The 23519-nt window shown below is 40.5% G+C and overlaps 1 protein-coding gene across 3 annotated transcripts in view; it reads right to left on the bottom strand.

The window, feature by feature from the left end:
* The window catches only part of thsd7ba (thrombospondin, type I, domain containing 7Ba), a 919481-nt gene that overhangs the window by 158302 nt on the left and 737660 nt on the right, over nucleotides 1-23519 (bottom strand). For all 3 annotated transcript variants that reach the window (XM_087989223.1, XM_087989224.1, XM_087989222.1), the window contains 3 exons: nucleotides 12449-12590; nucleotides 8879-8994; nucleotides 4730-4847 (listed from right to left, as the gene is read on the bottom strand). In XM_087989223.1, the coding sequence (XP_087845349.1) occupies nucleotides 4730-4847; nucleotides 8879-8994; nucleotides 12449-12590 (376 nt within the window). The remainder of the gene's footprint in view (nucleotides 1-4729; nucleotides 4848-8878; nucleotides 8995-12448; nucleotides 12591-23519) is intronic.

Below are 23519 nucleotides of genomic sequence, written 5' to 3'. Positions count from 1 at the left end.
AGGAATCCATGGGTGCTGTATTAACTGCACTTGCTAATTGTTGTGCTCTGTGGAATCAGTGTGTCTTTTACCCATATTTACTTCATGTTAATTCTAATTGGAAGTTAAAATACAAGTTGTATACATATTGTAAATTGCATTGCTGTTATAGCTTTGTAGAGTGAAGCTTATTAATTTATTTTGTTCAGGCCTAAGGGAGTTCTCTGAGGATGTATGTTGAATCTCATAGAGATTGCTGCTTAAATTTGGAGGTATAGTCTGAGGTCACAACAAAATAAACACATTTATTTTCTGTCACTTTTTAGCCCTCATGCTTCCTGCACCTAATAATTCATCACAATCAGTACCGCACAAAAACTGCAGACCTGCACTTGTAAGCAAATACATAAGGAAAAGCCTGCAGGTGGAATTTATCAAAAACCTTTTCTTAACAAGTGTTATCTGTCTCTAATGAGTGTTTGAGAAATATGTTATTATCACCACTTGAAGGAGCAGCATTCTGAAAGCTAGTGCTTCCAAATAAACCTGTTGGACAATAACCTAGTGTTGTGTGATTTTTAACTTTGCCCACTCCAGTACAACATCGGTTCCTCCAATCACGATCTTTCTGAGATTCACCTTTTTCACATTAACAAACAGCCTGTGGAGGCATGGCAAGAGGAAAGGAACAAAGAATTCCAGGATTTTCACACTTTTTATTACCTCGGGATGTCCCAAAGCATTTCACAAATAATGAATTATTCTTGAATAATTCCATAGTTGCCATAGTTTTTGTAGGTAAAACATTATGATCAATTTACACACTTCAAACCCACAATAAGATGAACAACCAGTTTCATCTATTTTGTTCCTGGTGTTGATTGCAAGATGAGTGTTGACCAGGCCACTAATTATTCAAATATCAGATGTTTGCTAATAATTCAAATTCTTATTTGTGATAAAATTAGTAGGAATGTGTAGGTATCTTGGCTCATCGCTAACAGCTTTAATGGAATTTTTCAAGGAAAGTCACATTTGACAGATGTAGTAGAGTTTTGAAGAAATGACCAATTGAAAAGAATAAAGGGAATACCGATGAATTTTAGAATGCTTTCAATACGCTGACATAGCCTTGTGAATTTTCAAATGATGCTTCCATTGAACCTATTCCTCAAACAGCAGAAATAGTCATCGCCTGTGAACTCTATCAAAACTGTCTGTTATTTTAAATTTTTTTACGAAATGACCTTTTATCGCTCTCTGCACTACTGGAAGTATTCACATTATTTTAAGTGTTTGGGTAAAATATTTCTCATCCAGAATATTATCCAGATAAATCCACACGATATGTCAGGTGTATTTGAATCCCTAGATCTCTGGCAATCACGTATCCAACAACAATAATTTTTCCAAGTTGTGTTACCACATAGTTTTTCCACATTCCATTACATCTGTCCTCCATCTGCTCATTCCACTAACCCATATTCTCGTCACCAGTTGCAAAACCCTCTTCAGAGATGCACAGTTGTTGTTTGGCAGTACAGAATTAAACACTGCTAAAGAGAATCACAAAGTCAATGCTTTCATTTGGACTGAAATGGAAGAAACCCAACTTAAAGAGTAGAAGCAACTTTTTAAGGTGGTTTTCTTTCATTTAAATCCCACACAAGGCACTTGAAAAACAATGGCTATATGTCTCTTTTGAGAAATGTTTAAGTCCTTACTTTCTATTGACAAATTTCAGTATCAGGATATTCAACATTCAAATTTAAGTTATCTAAATACATGAAGAATAGAAATAGATACAGCAATTATCCTTGGACTACATCCTCTCTGCCAGACTTCCAACCTGTCTCCAATCTGCATACTACCCAGTCATATTAACTCTGTTTCTTGTCAATCAATTTGTTATCAACAATGCTACATTTCCTCTAATATCATGTTCTTCAATTTTCTAATAACCCCCCTTGCAGTCTATTATATTGAATGTGTTCTGAATCAAAACAAGAGACATCAATTCAAAATTGTCACTCAGATAGTGAGGCGTCAAAAGCTGTTATAATAGTACATTGGTTAATATGGCATTGCAGCATGACAGTACTTGCTATACATTTCAAAATCTCAACCAACTAAACCAATATCAGTTGTTCCCATGTTATAATGTGATTATATGTTAACCCATGCTTTGAAAAAATCTTTGGAGATTTCCAAAGTCAATTCATACATCATGATCTAGGGCAATGTTTGGGAACTTGGCCTTATTTCAAAGTCAGCATTTATTGCCCATCCCAAGAGTGCCTTCAAACGTTGGTAGTGGTGAAACTTATTCTTGAACTACTTCATTACATGATGTGAAGTTGGTCTATAGTGCTTTTCGGGAGGGCATTCCCAGACTTTGACACAGCAACAGTGAAGGAATTGTGAGATCATGCTCAAGACACAATGGTGTGTAACTCTGAGAACACAGTGCTTCTATAAACCTTTGCCCTTGTCCTACAGGATGTAGAGATTATGTGTTTTCCAAGAGCTACCTAAGTTAAGACAAATTGCTGCAATTCATTTTCTATACAGCATGCACCACAAGTAATTACAGAAGAGTTGGATTGTATGCAGTGACAACCAAACAGAATACTGTGTCCTGGATTATGTTGACTTTCTTTGGTGTTGTTGCAACTGTCCTTATTAAGGCAAAGGATAAGTATTTCATTTCAGTCCTTGTTTTTCCTTGTATTTGGGGTTTTTGGAGAGTCAAGAGGTGAGCCATTCAGCATGAATAATGAACCTCTGACCTGCTCTTGTAACCACTGCTAACTGCTGTGGTAACGTGTCCCTTCAAAGATGTGTGAGCAAAACAGCCCCAAGGTCTCTCTTTTTTGCACCTTGCTTAAAATTGAAGAAATTAGCTGACATTTCTAATTTTTGCTATAAAATGAAGCACTTCACCCTTTAGTGCATCAAATTTCATTACCTCTGCATTAAGACATTCCATTAACATACCTCTGTATTCTTGAAATCTACTCTACTACTTTCTTCCTCACCTTTAATGATACTTCCAAGTTTTGTGTCATCTGCAAATTGTGCCTGATATCTCCTAGTTCAAGGTCAATAATATGTATCAAAGACATCAGTGACTTTTGTTCTGTATCCTGGGCAACATCACAGCATATTGTCAGTCATTCATCTATTTTCTGTCCCTGAGCTGAATTTGTATCCATGTTAGTGTTGTCCCTTATATCCTCTGGGCTTCAATTTTGCTAATAAACCTCTTATGTGATTCTTAATAAATATATTTTGAGAATCTCTGTAGATGAAACCAACTTCACTGTTCTCAACTAGCATCTTTGTTAATTCAGCCAAAAAAGCAATCAAGCTAATCAAACACCATTTCCCCCTAAATAAATCAGTGCTGGCTGTCCCCTATATGTCCCTATTTGTCCATATGGCTACTAATTTTCTTCCAGTTTATAGTTCCTGATAGCTTGTTTACCACTACAGCCATAATTACTAGGTTTATTTCTTTTCCCCTTTCTTAAACAAGTGTGTAAACAATTGCAATTGTCATGCTGGACTCTGATATCATTAATAATTGAGATGTTTATGGGTCCCATTATTGTGTAAATGTCACCAATCATGACTGGATGTGACAGGCTTGCAGAGCTGTCACTAGATACTTTGAAGTGATTGCTTATTTCTGTGTATGTTATACTACCTCCACTGTTTGGGCAGGAAATGGCCTGTGCTGTAGCTTCACTAGGTAATTCTGGCATTTGATACATATGGTGATAATAACTACTTTCTGTGATGGTCTCAATTGTGTGAATGATTTCAATGCAATTAAAAAGCAGGAGAGACATAACAGGGACTGCCAATTTGTTGCTGCCAATTTTATACAAAGTCAAAATCATTCTAAATATCTTTTCATGTACAGACATGAACAAATACGCTTCATTTAAAAATAAATTATTTACTTATGTAAAATTTGGGCATTACTAATCAAGAAATTAATATTGATATTCAGGTCACCGCATGTTATGTTTTCAGTGTGGTCTCCATTCTAACAATAGCTGCATAGCTGTAGAGAAAGCGATAGAAAAACATCATAAAATGTAAATAAAGTGTTCAATTAGCATTAATCTGACCCTCTAAAAATAATATTGATTACTGATGTACTATACAGACATATTTTTCTTTCCCTCTCCAGTCCCTATGATGCACCTAAAGGTTTCTGAATTTGTAAAACATTCAGTGCTGAATTATTCAGATATGCAAAATTCAAATGCCACATTGAATATTAAATGCAAACTGTTATATACGTGCTCTGCATCTGGAATAAATTTCCAGATAAATTCCATATTTAAACTAATAATATGGCAATGAACAATTAAGCATGTTTGACATCATTCAATACAATTATAGAATGCTTATTATGGGAAAATATCAAATATTACTTGTTTTCCCTTTTATACTCTTATATCAAACATTTAGAAACATGTGTTTATGTGTTGGACTTGTTATGTAGCTTTATCCACAATTCAGCCGCAAAATAAAAGTTAAAAATACCTAGACTAATCATCATGACAATTAACAGACATGTTTTCTAAATTAATTTTATTACATATAAGCAATTAATCAATTAGAAAACTCTTTCTTATTTTTTCTCAGATATTAGCCTTAGTAACTGCTTGTACTGATGTTGTACATGGAAGATAGACTAACACCTGCCTTGTGATGGTCAGGAGGATCCACATACCTTCAAATCCGCAAGTGTGGGAACATTCAGACCAAGGTGACCACTCTGACAGCTGGCAATTTACAGGGCATTCCACAAAGCAAGGCATAGATAAATGCCAAGGAGATTCCAGTGCCATCTTGAAAAATTGAAACAGAAGTGCAGCAGTAAACCAGCCAGTCAATAGTGCCATTCAGATACAATTTACAACAAACATTTACACATATCCAGCAGCTTTGTCACAGTAAAATCTCCCAATACATTTCACAGGAGTATTCTCAAATAAAACCTGGCACTGAGCCACAAAAGGAGATTGAAGGACAAGTAATCAAAAGCTTAGCCAAAAAAATAGGTTTTTAATAACATCCGAAAGAGAAGTGGAAAGCCGAATGTGGATTTTGAAATCTACCAGTGTAAAGAACTTAGTGATTTTTTGATTTACATTCTGTTGCAAGGTGTGTATGAAGTACATATTGTAAGGTGAAGAGCTGAATAGATATTTTGAAAACCTGCTACTATGGAAATAAAGTGAGTGCAATTAATGGCAGCGTCTGCATCATCTGAAAGCAGCTGTCACAAGTTCTTAAACATTTCTTTGAATGCCAAGGAATCTGAGGGCTGTGGTAATCAGATGGAATCCTGACAATGCTACTTTCAAGCAATCCTGTCCACTTGCTAAATCACCTTTTTTTTGTTTTATTTTGTTGCATTACAAATTGATTAGAAGTATAAATGGGTTTGCGTTTTGTTAATAGCCTTGGTCAAAGCAGTTTCTCATTGATGATGAAAATTGAGTGTTATCACAATCCGTTAATGACTGGATCAGTGAAGCAGCTATGCAGTAATATAGAGATTAAACTATTTACACTACCTGGGTTCAATATAAATGTTAAACAAGGAGATGCAAACACTATTGTTTCATCTTTAAAAAATTAATCTCCAATATAGACCAGCCTGTATATTTTGCTGATGTATGATTTACTGATTAATTGCTGACTTTGTGAAGGTATGTCAAGCTTAATGTATTGGGAATCTGTAACTCACCAGTGATTTGCATGGTCTTACATCAGGGTAGCTCAAAAACAATGTGCTTAGACACATTGCCACAATAAATTGGGTCAATAAAACTATAAATCACTACTGGAAATATAAAATTGTAAAATGTCATTGTTTAGAATTGGGAAATAAGTAAAAGTTATTCAGAGGCACAAACTTCAAAATAGTTTTGACCTTTAAAGACCAAAGTGCATATATCCATTTGCCGAGTATAAAAACATTTTTCTTGACCTTTACTTGCTAATAATGTAGTCAAAGTGTGAAATCGGCAGTCTGCTTAAATTTTAAAGAAACTCATGTCACTTTTGCATGACATGACTGTAGAGGTAACATGTTCCCAGTGAACAGCTACATTCAATAGAGTCTGGGTCAAAGGTAGAAAGGATTGAGTTGTATGCCTAACTTCAGCTCATGCTCGAGATGACGGTGGATCTTCACTGGCAGCTTTAATTATAAAATCATTACTGCAATCTCCCAAGCCCCAAACTTCAACTTATTTTAGAAAATAGGTTGGGACATAATTCTCTTGCAAGAAAAATCTTCTTTCAAATAACTATTATATGCTTGTTGAGAGGGGAAAGATCTAAAAGGGGCCTAAGGGACAACTTTTCACACAGAGGGTGGTGTGTGCATGGAATGAGCTGCCAGAGGAGATGGTGGAAGCTGGTAAAATTACAACATTTAAAAGGCATCTGGATGGATATATGAATAGAAAAGGTTTAGATGAATAGGGTCAAATGCTGGCAAATGGGATTAGATTGCTTTTGGGTACCTGGTCGGCATGAACGAGTTGGACTGAAGGGTCTATTTCCATGTTCTACATCTCTATAACTCAGTTACATATCCAGATGAGATACAATACAATCGAACACAGTGAAACCACAATTTCTCTGTTCAAGTGGTAAAAAGTGAGATGCAATGGCTAATTTCAAACTTGTAGCATTAAGGATATTTGCACAATGCAGGGATAGCTTAATATAGTCAAGGTAATCATGCTGTGCTTTTGAGTCCTTTAAGCTTCCCACCAGAGAGAAGTTAACCAACCAACTGAATGCATAACAATTTCTGCTGCTACCTGCAGCAAAGCAAGTAACAAAGCAAGAATAATAAAGCAGAATGATTCAGAAAATGGTCGAACTGTTTCAATTTATAATATATCAGAAACACATGGAAGATTAAATGTATCAGATCTGAATTTTAGGAACATAGAAGATAGGAACAGGAATAGGCCATGTGAGTCTACTCCACATTCATTAATGATCATGGCTGATCATTGATCTCAATACCCTAATCCCATCCTTCCCCATATTACTTGATCCTTTTAGAGTCTATCACCAGCAGGATTGCATTAGGGCACTGTAGAATGCTACAGGTGGACTTCCTGTTGACTTCCTGCCAGTCCCTGACTTGCCTATAATATTAAGGAGGAAGCAGGGAAGATTTAGGCCTGCCCACATTCACCTCAACAGAGGCCCTTGAGGTGTTAAAGACCAATTTGAACATGGTCTCAATTTTAAGGCTCGCAGCAGGTGTTCAAGAAGAATGGGAAAGCCTAGCAGTTTTCTCAGGCCTTGAACAGGAAGTGGTGAGACAGGGCCTTTCCTGAAGAGCCTCTTCCCAGATCAGGCACACTGCCCCCTCTCTGAAACACACTCAGGTGCTCTTTCCCATCTCATCCCCAAACTCTCCAGTAAGACTTCTTCACCGCATCTCCTTCTCATAGGTGAAACCTTTTCAGACCTCCAGATACTCTCCATCCCCTTCTACTACCCAGCACCATCTCTCATCACAATGTGGCTCCTAATATTTAAATAATCCTGGACTTTGGATTTTCAAACCTGGGTGACGGGTGGAAGCTCAACCTCCAGCCAATTAACAAAGCAATGGGACTGCTGGGATCAGCAGGGATGCATTTCAAATCAACTCCTTGGCTAGTGGGTTGGGAAACTCTGCCGTCCAAAATATCCTGTCCCTTACGTGGAACTTAAAACAACAAGTGACATTAAAGGGTCAATTTCCCAACTTGGGACAATATAGAGACTACTTAGCTTTTGAATTCAATCATAAACAACAAACATAGGTCAGAAAGGAAAAAAAAGACTGCATCAATCTAGTACCTTGCATGACCACATGATGTCCCAAAGCATGTTATACCAAAGAAAAACTATTGAAATATAGTCACTGTTGGAGTGTAGAAAAAGCAATTTAAGCATTGCACCGCTCTTACAAATGGTGTGATACTGATCAGATCACTTATTTTTAGAATGTTAAGTTGTGAATAACACTGGTCAGGACACCTGAGTTAGTATCTCTGTTTTTCAAAATAGCACTATGAGAACTTTTACAATGGAAGGGGAGTCTTAGTTCCTCATTTCTTCTGGAAGAAGTCTTGAGCCCATAGCTTTCTGACTCTGAGGTAAGTGTGCTACCAACTGAACCAAGGCTGATACTGAAAGAAGTTTGTTATTTTTCTCTACTCATCATGAGTGCAAAAAAAATCCCTCCAAGATAAATAAGTCGGCATCTAAGAATCAAGCATCAAGAGTTACTGGAGCACTGTATCATCATGGACATAACAATATAAGAAAGCTGAAGATAGAGTGCAAAGCAATGAAGGCCAGAACTGATTTTCCTTAAATGAATTGCAGTGAAATCAGGCAGTTCCTTTTTTCACAAGTGTGCATCTGAATCAATACAACTTGGCAATATTCATCAGGCTCAGGCAATCCGCTGTTTCCAACACACAGCATATCTTTCTGACTATGCTGTGAAACATAAAAACAGGGAGCAAAACTGAGGTGAGAGGTTTCACTGACATACCTTTCCAAATACGATTTCACCGCTCGTAATGTTGACAAGATGTTATGTTCGAAAACATTAGAAAAAATATTGAACTATTAAGTCTCATCATGCAATATAGACTACAACAGTTTCTTGTTAACAACTTTTACTGTTTTACACTTAAGTGACTGGAGGTGAATCTTTGAAGAGGAATGTGTATGAATAAGGTCACACACAGCGATCTAATGCAGGTGTTATACAATTAACAGTCCATTTCAACCTCCAAACCAACCAGGTTCAGTCATGAAACCACCCTACATATTGAGATCTCACCTTTTCACAGTACTTGCTATCAACTGATTTTCCATCACTTCGAACACAATTAAGCAAGCGAATCTTTAGCCCTTGTCCACAAACCGCATTATCACTCAGCTGGCAAGAGCTCCAATCTGACAATACAAAAAAAAAGACACATCCAGAAAAAGTCACTGCATTGACTGAAGTCTCTGGCAGTACCTGTTACAATTAACATTGTAGTAAATATCATTAATTCAAACACAATAATTTGCTTTTATTTGCTGACAGGTCTACAGGGAAACAAACATTATGACCCTATCAAAAAAATATTGTCTTCACACCAGTCACATTTATACATACATGCACAATGTTTCAATATTTCAAAAGGCTCTGCTGGTGTCTAATGGGCATCATTCATTTTTGCATAAAACCACTGGTAACTTTAGAATCTAGCACAATGACATGAGGGTCAATGATGATGTGGTGATATTTAACTCTACATGACTATTTATTTCCTTTCAGGAAAGAATATTGATGGCTGTGAAGGTTATATGCTTAGAAAATTAATTTCGTAAAGGACTTGATAGCAGAGGTGTTTTATACCTGCAAGGAATGGGATAAGTGTCGTTAAATTGTATTTCCTGAACTTTACAATTTGTCATGACTGAAATCAATAGCACTCACCAAAACAAATGGCTCCAGTAAAAGTGTTGACGTAAATTCATTCAGACTTTGAAGGAAATAAAATGGAAAGTTTGGAGCAGAAACTTCAATGTGAACTTATAAAAATAAGAGAACAGAGAGAGGTCAAAATTAAATATTTTATACAAGTGATGATGATGTGCAGAACAAAATAAAACAAAGAATTGTGGATGCTGGGAATCTAAAAGTACAACAGAATTGGTGCAGAAACTCTGCAGGTCAGGAGCATCTGTGGAGAGAGAAAACTGAGTTAAAATTTCAAGTTCAGTGAAGCAGTGACACAATTCAGAAGAAGGGTCACTGGACTTGAAATGATAACTCTGGTTTCTCAGAGTTTGCTCAGAAATCAATGGCAGTAAAAGGTAGCATGGAACAACTTGAAGAAGCAGTCACTTGAGTGGGCAAGCGAGGTGTACTGGGCTGGATTTGATAGCGTACTACGGTTCCGAAGGCAGCGGGAAACTGTCCATGTTTCTATTGGCAACCATGCAGCCATTTAATGCTGGGAACAGTGATAATTGATCTGTCTCTTTCTCAGGAGGAATTTCTGCCTTAGAGGGATACTTAACAATTGGATCGCCAAAATCCCTTCAATTTGCCAGTACCAACAGGACCACAAGCCACTGCTGGCACAATGGGCAGTACTACAAAGCCAAGCAGCTCATGAAAAGCCAGAGTTGGGCATCCTTGACAAGGCGAGTTGATAGAACATATAACCTTTGGTTAGGGAAATCCCTCTGATGGGTTAAGGGGATTCACAACAGATTAGATTCCCTGCAGTATGGAAACAGGCCCTTCGGCCCAACAAGCCCACACCAACCCTCCAAACAGTAACCCACTCAGACCCATTCCCCTACCCTGTATTTACCCCTGACTAACGCACCCAACACTATGGGCAATTTAGCATTGCCAATTCACCTGGCCTGCATATCTTTGGATTGTGGGAGGAAACCGGAGCACTCGGAGACAACCCACGCAGACATGGGGAGAATGTGCAAACTCCACACAGACATGCACCCAAGGTGGGAATCGAACCCAGGTGTCAGGCACAGTGAGGCAGCAGTGTTAACCACTGAGCCACCGTGCCATCCAGCACTTACCTCATATCTAAAGCTGACCGCCTTTCTCTATGTGCAAAATATCATCAATGGGATGAGGACCTTAAATGGTTTTGCAGATGAACCATCCCCTGATCCTCAATGAGCTCCCATCTTGACATTATCTCTCCACCCTTCAGGCTCTCTGCCTGTATTCCTGATGAAGGGCTTTTGCCCGAAACATCGATTTTACTGCTCCTCGGATGCTGCCTGAACTGCTGTGCTCTTCCAGCACCACTCATCCAGAATCCCATCTTGACATTACTCAGTGGTGGTTTGGGTCCCTTGGTGATTCAGGACCTCATTGGGTACATTCCCAGCAGCTATCACCAGCTTCCTGATGATGCTTCTGAGCAATTAACAGTTCAGCTGCCTCTGCTTAAACACATGCACTAGCACGTGTTTAATTTTTAAAAACATCATTATTTGATAAGAATTGAATTAGAAGAACAATCCTTTTTCTTTCCTTCACTCCTGCAAACTTGCACATTATCTTCCCTTTATGTTTGGATTTCTCCAAACATTTCCAATGGTTTCACTCTGGTCTCTTAACATCTCTAATGTGAAAACCTGAACTTTGACTACTAACCCCACTTCATGATTGGGACTGTAATGTTGTTTAATTTGACTTAATCAAACAGCCTTACTCATATTGCTCTGTTGGTAGATTTTGTTATACAGGCAAGCTTTCTGTTTTTGTTGACTTTCACTTTCTTTTTGAACATCAACTTGGGCACAGGATTCAATCTGTGGTTTTTTTCATGCTGCCCTCTTGTCAGATTTCCTTTTTGAAGCAAATGATGTATGGAGAAAAAATAAAGTTGCCGTAGTATTACCAGACCATCGGGTTGCTCTCTCATTAGAAAGAGCCAATGGGCGGTGGTTGAACCTGAGGGTTATCATGACTCAGGCAAGGGGAGCAATTGAGAAGGATGGTCATTTATAGTAATCTCAGCCAGTATGGCAATTGAACATATGCTGAAAGGGCAGTGTTCATGGTCTGAACACAATGTTGAACCCTAAAGGCTGGAAAGTGCACAAGTGGGAAAAGGAGAGATTCTGTTCCTCCAGCTTACATTGGGCACCACCAAAACACTGTAGCAGGCCGAGGACAGAAATCTTAACGTGGGAACAAGATGATGCATTGAAATGGCAAGCAGCTATAAGATTAGGATCATTGTTTCATAGAGCAGAGGTGTTCCACAAAAAAGTAACCCAGTATGTGTCTTCTTACTAGCATAGAGGAGAATGCACTCTGAGCAGAGAACACGGAAGACTGGATTGTTTATTTTGTTTATTCATTTTTCCATGTGATCTGGGTATTGCTGGATAGGGCAGCATTTATTGCCCAATCTGAACTGTCTAGAAAGCAGTTAAGAGTCAACCATATTGCTGAGAGTCTGCAGTCACCTGCAGACCAGGCATAGTATGCCCAACAGATTCCCTTCTCTAAAGGAAATTACTGAACTAGACAGGTTTTTATGACAATCAACATTAGACTGGCATTTTTTAAAAATTCTAGATTATTTTGTTGAATTTCATTGCCATGGTGGGTTTTGAACCCAAATCCCCAGTATTAGTTTGGGACACTGAATGTTACTACTAAACCTTCCCTTTGAATAATAGAATTTACTGGTCGCTTTTGAAATCATGACATAATTTAGAGGTTAAGTCTGGAATTGTAACAATGGAGCTAACTCTTTAATTCTCCAGCTGTTGCTTTTATTTGGAAACTCACAAAAAAAACTAAAAATGAAGCATTTTTTCAGAGGCTTTCACTTTATGCCATTTCTGAATTGCCCACTACCTGTAATGTTGTAATGATAGTGAAAGCAGTTTTTGTTGAGAGTGCAGGGCTCCACCTCAGAGACTTTGGGGCAGGTTTTCCCATCTGCTGGTAAACGTAGAGGATACCGGGTTCGAACACGAACGTTCAAGATGTTACACTTCTAGAGATAGACATTCAAATGCACAAATATGAATAGCAATGTTTGCAGAAAACTAAATTTAAAGTCAAAATACAGAAGGTGCTGGAATTTTTTTGCATTTTGTATTAGCAAAATACAATGCTACCTTGCAAAAATATGCTTGCATTTGAGTCTTAATCCCATATTTTCAACAATGAAATAGCATTTGTTAAATTTTAATTTGTACTACAGTGACTAATATGATCAAAACCCTCACATCAGGAAGTGGTTTTTAGTCACTCCTTTTCTAACGGGTTGTCGGAGCACCACACCCAGTTGTACTAGTAATGCTCTAAGGAAATGGTTTGAACCACATGCTCTGTCTTCTGTTCTTCTGACACAAAGTGGAGCTGCTGTCTGATATTTGGTCTTACAGGTTGAGCAAAACCTGGGCCTTGCTGTCATTTTTAAAGCATCTACATACGCGTTATTGAGCAGGTTCAGAACAAAATGTTGTGCAAAAATCTGCCACTCTACCTCAGAGATAGAGGAACATATTTGCCAAACGTTTTGGGTAAGTTATGCAGAAAATAGAATGAGTTTAAAGATGTTGCTTTAGATAAATAGCATTTAGTTTTAATTTCTATTAATTTTGCATTTTTCAAACATTTTAATGCAAAATAATGAAACTCTATGTTAAATCAGTGTTAACTCAAGTGAACATACATATAAATATATGAATCATGGAATTATAGCGTCATACTGCATGGAAACTGACCCTTTGGTCCAACTCATCAATGTCGACTAGATTTCCCAAACTAAACTAATCCCATTTGCCTGCGTTTGGCCCATATCCCTCCAAACCTTTCCTATTCATCTACCTGTTTAAGCATCTTTTAAATGTTGTAACTGTACCCACATCTATCACTTCCTCTGGCAGTTCATTCCATCTATGCACCACCACCTAGGTGAAAAAGTTGTCCTCTCACCTTAAACCAAACCCTCCAATTTCCCGACCCAAGGGAAAAGACCTTTGCTATTTATCTTATGCCCCTTATGATTTAATAATGTTCTATAAGGTCACCTTTCAACTCCCTATAACTTGAGCCCTCCAGTCCCAGCAGCAATTTTGTAAACCTTTTCTGCACCTTTTCCAGTTTTAATAATATCCTTCCAAAAGCAGGGCGACTAGAACTATATGCATTACTCCAAAAGTGGCCTCATCAATGTCTTATACAGGCACAACATAACATCCCAGGTACAATACTCAATTCTCTGACAATGAAGGCAAGTGTACCAAATGGCTTCTTCACCATCCTGTCTACCTGTGATGCCACTTTCAGGGAACTATGTACCTGAACCCCTAGATGTCTCTGTTTGACAACACTCCCCAAAGCCCCATCATTAACTGTGTAGGTCCTGCCCTGATTGTCTTACCAAAAAGCAATATGTCATATTTATCTAAATTAAACTCTATCTACCACTCCTCATCCCATTGGCCCAGCTGATCAAGATCTTAATGTATTCTTAGATAGCCTTTTTATACCACCAGTTTTGATGTCATCTGCAAACTTACTAACCATGCCTCCTATATTGTCATCTAAATTGTTTATATAAGTGACAAGCAATAGTGGACCTAGCACCGATCCCTGCTGAACACCATTGGTCACAGGCCTCCAGTCCAAAATACAAACCTCTACCTTCACCTTCTGTCTCCTACTGCCCAACTAGTTATGTTATATCCCATGTGATCTATCCTTACTAACCAGTTTATCATGTGGAACCTTGTCAAATGCCTTGCTGAAGTCCATGTAAACAACATCGATCGCTCTGCCCTCATCAATCTTCTTAACCACATTGTCAAAACATTCAATCAAATTTGCTCGACAGATCTCCCAGGCACAAAGCCATACTGGCTATCCCTAATCAGTTCTTGTCTCTCCAAATGCTTCCAAATCCTGTCTCTTAGAAACCCCCCCAACAACATTCCTACCACATTACGTCAGACTAACTGGTCTATAGTTTTCTGGCATTTCCTTGCAATCTTTCTGAAATAAAGGCTCAACATTAGCCACCGTCCATTCTATTGGCACCTTACCCATGACTGTAGATGATACAAGTATCGCTGTTGAGGCCCTCACAATTTCTTCCTTAGCTTCCCCTGGAATACACTTGATCAGGCCAGGGTTTTATCTACCTTTATGCCTTTTAAGACCTCCAGCATCTCTTCTTCTGTAATGCAGGCTGTTTTCAAGACATCAGTTTTTATATCCCCAAGTACCCTACCTTCCATGTGTTTCTCCAGAGTAAATACTGACATGAAATATCCATTTAATATCCATTCACCCATCTCCTATGGTTCCACACGTAGACAGCCTCATTGATCTTTAAAGGGCTCTTTTGCCCTTAATGCACTTGTTAAATCTTTTTGGATTATCTTTAACCTTATTTGTCAAGGTAATCTTATATCCACTTTTTTGCTCTTCTGATTTCCCTCTTAAGTATTCCCCATATTCACCCAATACTCCTTCAGAGATTCACTTAATCTTAAGTCAGAAGCAGGAGTAGACCATTCAGTCTTTCACCCTCACTCCACTGTTCAATAACATCATTGTTAAACTGATTGTAACATTTCTGCCAATTCCTGATAAACTTTCAGCTTCTTACTGCCCAGGAATCGAGAGGATCTTGTTGGGTGGAGTGATCGAGCTGAGCGAGAGGAGGATTGGGCTTGGGTGGAGAGGGGGGTGATTGGGTCTCTCTCCGCCCACCTGTACTCCTGCCAGCACCATGCAATTTCTCACCACCCCCAGCCCCATTTGTCATCTTTCCCCCCACCAGCTTCATCCATTCTCTCCTTCACCTGCAGAATGTCATTCATATGAGCTGTGAGTGATTGAATTAGCATTGTTAATATGCCTGAAACCTGGTTTGCTTCTCCATTATCAAAGATGATACTATTACTTAAATAATCATTATGATGATATGTCCATGAATTCACAACTTGGGATTTCCTTTGCTGGCATCTTTCCCCCTGTAAGTACCCTCTCTCAGCTTCTGTTTGGATATTTCTGCCTATCAGCGTCACGAGCAAAAAATTAATGTGAATCAAAGGTTCTGCACAAATATCTCAACATTGTCAGTAATTTAAACCTTTTGAATTCACTGACCTTCTGTTCTCTTTCGAAGATAGGACATAAAACAGTACAGTACAGGAACTGGCCCTTTGGCCCACGATGAACATGACAACAAATGAAACCCATCCCTTCTGACTGCTCGTGGTCCACATCCCTCCATGACTTGCTTATTTATGTGCTAATCTGTAAGCACCTTAAATACACCTAACATACCTATCTTCACCACTACCCTCAGCAGTATGTTCCAGGCGAAAGTGAGGACTGCAGATGCTGGAGTTCAGAGTCGAAAAGTGTGGTGCTGGAAAAGCACAGCCAGTCAGGCAGCATCCGAAGAGCAGGAGAGTCGAAAGTAGAGTCAGGAAGATGAAGAGCTTATGATCAAAACACCGATTCTCCTGCTTCTTGGATGCTGCCCGACCAACTGTGCTTTTCCAGCACCGCACTTTTTGACAGCATGTTCCAGGCACCTACCACTCTCTGTGTAAAACAAACATACCCCTCACACCTCCTTTGAACTTTTCCCCTTTTACCTTAAATCATTGCCCCCTAGTATTGGACATTTCAACTCTGGGAAAAAGATTCTGACTGATAACTTACCTATACCTCTCATAATTTTATAAAATTCTATTAGATCTCTCCTCAGCCTCTGCTGCTTCAGAGAAAACAAATCTAGTTTGTCCATCCTCTCCTCATAACTCATACACTCTAATCCAGGCAGAGTCCTGGTAAACCTCTTTTGCATCCTTTCCAAAGCCTCCGCATCCTTCCTGTAATGTGATAACCAGAATTTAATGCAATACTCTATGTGTGGCCTAAAACTTTTATAAAGCTGCTTTTATAATGTCTTTCTGACTCTTGTACTCAATTCCCTGACCAATAAAGACAAGCATGCTATATGCCTTCTTTACTACCCTATCTACTTGCTTGGACACTTTCAGGGAGCTATAGATGAGGACCACAAAATCTCTCTGTACATCAATGCTGTTCATGGTCCTGGCATTAACTGTATACTTTCCCTTAACATTTGATCTCCCCAAGTGCAACACCTCACACTTACCCAAAATAAGCTCCATCTGCCATTTCTCTGCCCATATCTGCAACTGATCTACATTCTCCTGTTTCTTTGACAACCCTCTATACTATCCACAACTACTCTGATCTTTGTGTTGTCTGCAAACTTACTAACCCATCCATCTATGTTTTCATCTAAGTCATTCATATAAACCACCAACAACAGAGGTCTAGCATGGATCTCTGCAGAAAACCACTACTCATGGGCCTCCAGCTAGAAATATAGCCTTCCACCATTGCATTCTATGGGCAAACCAATTCTGAATCCAAATGGCCAAGTCACTGAGGATCCTATGCATCTTACGCTTTTGGATGAGCCTGCCCTGAGGGACTTTGTCGAAAGCCTTACTAAAATCCATTTAAAGAATATCCACTGCTGTACTCTCATTGATCACTCTCGTCACCTCCTCAAAAAAATCAAGAAAATAAGGCATGATTTGCCCGCACAAAACCATGCTGACTGTCCATATTTTGGCTTTTCCAAATGTGCAAAAACCCTATTCCTAAGATTCTCTCTAATAGCTTCCCAAACAACAATGTGAGACTCACCGGTCTACAATGCCCTAGATTATCTTTATTTCTCTTCTTGAACAGTGGAACAATGTTAGCTACTTGCCAGTCCTCAGGGACCTCTCTGCTGGCTGGAGAGGATACAAAGATCATAGTCAAGGCCCCAGCAATCTCCACCCTTGCCTCTCTTAATAACCTATGATAGATCCCATCGGGCCCTGGGAACTTAATTCACTTTAATGCTCTTCAAGAAACCTAACAACATATTTTTCGTGACTTCAAAATGCCCTAGAATATTCACATTAAACATCTCCCTGAATGTAAATTCTCTGAACCAAATCCCACCTGAACCACTTCCTTAGCCTTATCACCTTCCACGGTCTCTGTATTTACATGAATATAATTTATAATGATCCCATCACAGACCTCTTCCTTACTATCTTTGACCATCCATATCCCTATATCTTTGTCCTATTCCATTTCTAACTCCAGTTTCATCACTGGAATACACTGTTTAAGTCATGCCATATAACATTATCAAATGACCAAAATACCGCATTTAAATTGAAGATTAAGAAAAGCATAAGTGAAACAAATATCGGGAAGAAAAACTTTCAAGAGAATGAGAATGGCCACACAGAAAATAAACAGGAAAACATTGTTGACAAATAAAGAAATAGAACAACAATGAGAAACATTTAAAATGCCAATCAATAAGCTTCCTGGGAGAAATATATCCCACTAAAATGTAAAAACAAAACAGCTCGTAAAATATATGAAACAAGAACAAAAGTAATACCCCAAAAACGAACGTAACAAAGGAGAGAACAAGAAACAGGAATAAATGAGAAGTAACAAAAGACAAAAAATAACTAAATTAAATTAACAACAGACATAAAAGGAAATAGTAAGCTTTCCAAGCCCCATGAAACCAATAGAAGATTCAGGATAGGGATAGGACCACTAAATTATACATAAGAAAAGCTCACAGATAATGCCAGCAAGAAGGTAAAATAATAACTTTACCTTGATATTTACTGGAAGACAAATATGAGAAGAACACAATAACAAAACAAAATAGTTAAAAATCACACAACACCAGGTTATAGTCCAACAGGTTTAATTGGAAGCACACTAGCTTTCGGAGCGACGCTCCTTCAAATCATCGCCAAATCAAAACAAAATAGGAGTGAGATAAGTAATTATCTCATCAAACTAGAGAGAGTGCAACCCCTGTCCATTGTATCTGAGCATAATAACTTTGTTTAAAAAGTCATTATTTCTATGAAATGAGATAGGAAATAGAACGTGAGTATATTTGTTGCCGAAAAGATAATAGATTTCTTATTTAACAATGTAACACAAAACACCTAGAAATTGAAAATATGATTGGAAGGAACAGCAACGACCGAAAAGCAAAGGTGGCCAGCTTTGTTGAATTCTTCAAAGGAGTGACTTAAAGGATAGAAAGGGTAATACAGCAGATTTATTTAGATTGTGACAAATTAGAGGGATATTTACATAAACTTTCAGAATGAGCTTTTAATTGGCAACTTTAAAATAAATACATACGAAGTTGTAGATTTTGCTAGGAAGATTAATGAGGCCGCAAAATTTTTGAAGTGTTAATTTCTAAATGGGATAGATGAACAGAGTGGGGCAGGTGTACAGATACACAAGTAGCAAGTGTGGCAATAGAGGTTAATAAAGCCTTAAAAAAAGTCATCAGTTTTAACTTTTAGAGGGAGATATTTAAAATGAGTTCAATTGGTATAGAAATTAATTAGGCCGAGGGATGTAGGTTTGCTCGCTGAGCTGGAAGCTTCATTTTCAGACGCTTTGTCACCATACTAGGTAACATCTTCAGTGAGCCTCCGGACGAAGCTTCTGTCATATTTTCAGTCATGAGATATGGGGTATGCTTGCTAGTCCAGTATTTATTGCCCATCCCTAGTTACCATTGAGAAGGTTCTGGTGAGCTTCTTTCTTGAATAGGTGCAGTTGGTTTGCACACTCACAATGATGTTACGGCAGGTGTTCCCGAACTTTGACCCAGTGATCCTGAAGGAATGGCAATATAGTGCTACATAAGGATGGTGAGTGTTTTGGAGACACACTTGAAAACTGTGCTGTTGATTTGTATCTAGAGATCCTTAAGTTTACAAAACTGTTTGAGAATGTATACATAAAGAGGCTGTTTCTACAGGCAAGCAAAAGCAAATGTAAGGGACATTAATGTGGTCACAAATGGATCTAGGAACAAATTCAGAGAAACGTCTTACTCACAGAATGATTTGAACATGGAACACACCACACGTAGTTAAAGTTGAGGTGAACACCATACATTAATTCAAGGGAAGGCTGGGTAAATTTATGAGTGAGAATGGATTAGACAGATATGCTTTTGAGGTTAGATGAAAAAGGATGGAAGAGAGATGACAAGGAGCACTTTTTGGGCTGAATGGCTGTCCCTGTGTTGTAAATTCTTTATAATACATTTTCCAGCAATGAATTGCTGCAATCTCATTGACATCTTGATTTGGCCATTCGGATGAAAATTGTGCCATTGTTGCTTATTGCAGTTGGATACCAAAAGAAAATAACATCTCTTGTAGATTACTAGGGTTAGATCAGTTTTCATTTTACGTGTTACTCTAAATAATCAAAAAAGACAGTTTATCTTAAATGATCTATTATTTATTGAATGAATGGCACATTCTTATGAAAGTTGTTAAACGTACCCCAGCTATTTTTACCCTTGACCTTAGTACACTATGTTATAATAAGAACAGAAAAGTAAAATTTCAAATGATAGTTCTTTGTCAATAGCTAGCCTATTACCCTACTGCAAATCTTCTTGCAAGGATGCCTGCCTTGAAGAAGTTTTCCTCCTCTCTCTACAAGAGTCTCAGGGAGTCCCTCTCCCACTGCAACTCCCAAGTCATTTCCTCTGCCCTGAAGCTCTTCAACCATGTCCTGAAACAAACTTGCTACCACAGCCACATTTGTTTTCTCAGTGGCTGCCTCCGTAACCAACTCATCCCACACGGACTCCAGACCATTTTTAAACCAGCAGAGTTTGGACCCAAACAGGACAAACAGTACAGACTACAGATTCAAAAACACCAGCAACAGTCCTCCTTCAAGATCCTCCGCTCCACGCTTGCAGCAATGATCCAGCACCTAACCTCTCTACAGTCAGCCCTGCCTCAGCTGAGGGCCACATTCTCTCAGAATTGCAAAGGACCCACTCTGTATTACATCCTCAGGAGAATTCATACTATCAACAAACAGTATTTCAACTCCATCTCAAACATCAAAAACTGTAAGTACAACAAACTTTTATCTACCCACCTCCATAACCAGCACTCCTCAAACACTGCAGAAGATTCCCCCGGCCTCTGGAACTACTTTAACTCCATTAGCCATGCGGCTGGTGCAGCTGCCACCCCCACGCTGATTGATGATGTCACTACCGCCCCCATCATGGCCACTCCCACAACCACTTCCACCCCTCACAATTCCCCATGCATCACACGTGACATCACTTCCACCTCTCACATCATCGCTGATGTCACACGCTCAGTGACTTCCGCCCCCCCTACTGCCGTGTTTGCCACCACTTCAACCCCCACCAACGCCACTCACCTGCATTCTGCTGACACGCCCCCCACATATCCCACTGTCACCATTCCCGGCACCCCGAACCCTGAGGGGAGCACCACCCCTGCTCATGGCTCCACCCCCATTCCCCCCACCATCACACCCACTCTAGTAACTGGCTCCTCCCCCACTCCCAGCTCCACACCCACACCAGATCCCAGCTCCCAGCCCTGCCGAGTTTTCACCATCCCTCCAGACCTTCCCCTCACTGAGGATGAACGATCAGTCCTCAGCAAAGGACTCATCTTCATCCCCCTCCATCCACGCATCAATGAATTTAATACACGCCGTGACGTCGAACACTTCTTCCGCTGCCTCCGCCTCCGAGCTTACTTTCACAATCAGAACACCCGCCCACCTTCCGAGGACCCCTTCGCCCACCTCCAACACACTGCATCTACCTGGACACCCCGCGCTGGCATATTACCCACCCTCGACCTCTTCATTTCCAACTGCCGCCGGGACATTAACCGCCCCAATCTGTCTACCCCCCTCCCCCACTCCAACCTCTCACCCTCACAACGCACAGTCCTCCAATCCCTCTGCTCCAATCCCAACTTCACCATCAAGCCAGCAGATAAAGGGGGTGCAGTGGTAGTCTGGCGCACTGACCTCTCCACCGCTGAAGCCAAACGCCAACTTGAGGGCACCTCTTCCTACTGTCCCCTCGACCATGACCCCACCCCCCATCACCAAACCACCATCTCCCAGACCATACAGAACCTCATCACCTCAGGAGATCTCCCACCCACAGCTTCTAACCTCATAGTCCGGGAACCCCGCACTGCCCGGTTCTACCTCCTTCCCAAGATCCACAAGCCTGACCACCCTGGCCGACCCATTGTCTCAGCATGCTCTTGCCCCACTGAACTCATTTCTACCTACCTCAACACTGTCCTACCCCCCAATCCAGGAACTCCCCTCATATGTTCGAGACAACACCCATGCCCTCCACCTCCTCCAAGACTTCCGTTTCCCCGGCCCCCAACGCTTCATCTTCACCATGGATATCCAATTCCTCTACACCTCTATCCGCCATGACCAGGGCCTTCAAGCCCTCCATTATTTCCTCTCCCAACGTCCCCAACAGTACCCTTCCACCAACACTCTCATTCGTTTGGCCGAACTGGTCCTCACCCTTAACAATTTCTCCTTCGAATCCTCCCACTTCCTCCAGACCAAAGGGGTAGCCATGGGCACACGTATGGGCCCCAGCTATGCCTGTCTCTTTGTTGGCTACATAGAACAGTCGATCTTCCGTAATTACACCGGCACCACTCCCCACCTCTTCCTCCGCTACATTGATGACTGCATTGGCGCCATCACATGCTCCCGCGAGGAGGTTGAGCAATTTATCAACTTCACCAACACATTCCACCCTGACCTTAAATTTACCTGGACCATCTCTGACACCTCCCTCCCCTTCCTGGACCTCTCCATCTCCATTAATGATGACCGACTAGACACTGACATGTTTTACAAACCCACCGACTCCCACAGCTACCTGGATTACACCTCTTCCCACCCTACCTCTTGCAAAAATTCCATCCCGTATTCCCAATTCCTCCGTCTCCACCATATCTGCTCCCAGGAGGACCAGTTCCACCACAGAACACACCAGATGGCCTCTTTCTTTAGAGACCACAATTTCTATTCTCACGTGGTTAAAGATGCCCTCCAATGCATCTCATCCACATCCCGCACCTCCGCCCTCAGACCCCACCCCTCCAACCGTAACAAGGACAGAACGCCTCTGGTGCTCACCTTCCACCCTACTAACCTTCGCATAAACCAAATCATCCGCCGACATTTCCGCCACCTCCAAAAAGACCCCACCAACAGAGATATAATTCCCTCCCCACCCCTTTCTGCCTTCCGCAAAGACCGTTCCCTCTGTGACTACCTGGTCAGGTCCACGCCCCCCTACAACACACCCTCCCCTGCCACCACAGGAACTGCAAAACCTGCGCGCACACCTCCTCCCTCACCTCCATCCAAGGCCCTAAAGGAACCTTCCACATCCATCAACGTTTTACCTGCACATCCCCCAATATCATTCATTGCATCTGTTGCTCCCTATGCGGTCTCCTCTACATTGGGGAGACTGGACGCCTCCTAGCAGAGCGCTTTAGGGAACATTTCCGGAACACCACACCAATCAACCACACCATCCTGTGGCCCAACATTTCAACTCCCCCTCCCACTCTGCCAAGGACATGGAGGTCCTGGGCCTCCTTCACCGCCGCTCCCTCACCACCAGACGCCTGGAGGAAGAATGCCTCATCTTCCGCCTCGGAACACTTCAACCTCAGGGCATCAATGTGGACTTCAACAGTTTCCTCATTTCCCCTTCCCCCACCTCACCCTAGTTCCAAACTTCCAGCTCAGCACTGTCCCCATGACTTGTCCTACCTGCCTATCTTCTTTTCCACCTATCCACTCCACCCTCCTCCCTGACCTATCACCTTCATCCCCTCCCCCATTCACCTATTGTACTCCATGCTACTTTCTCCCCACCCCCACCTTCCTCGAGCTTATCTCTCCACGCTTCAGGCTCTCTGCCTTTATTCCTGATGAAGGGCTTTTGCCC

Source organism: Chiloscyllium plagiosum, unplaced genomic scaffold, assembly GCF_037043375.1.
Source record: "Chiloscyllium plagiosum isolate Xiang-an unplaced genomic scaffold, Cpla_swu_hap1 HiC_scaffold_7, whole genome shotgun sequence".
Taxonomy (NCBI): domain Eukaryota; kingdom Metazoa; phylum Chordata; class Chondrichthyes; order Orectolobiformes; family Hemiscylliidae; genus Chiloscyllium; species Chiloscyllium plagiosum.
The sequence above is the reverse complement of the archived record's forward strand: the minus strand, read 5'-3'. Positions and strand labels throughout refer to the sequence as shown.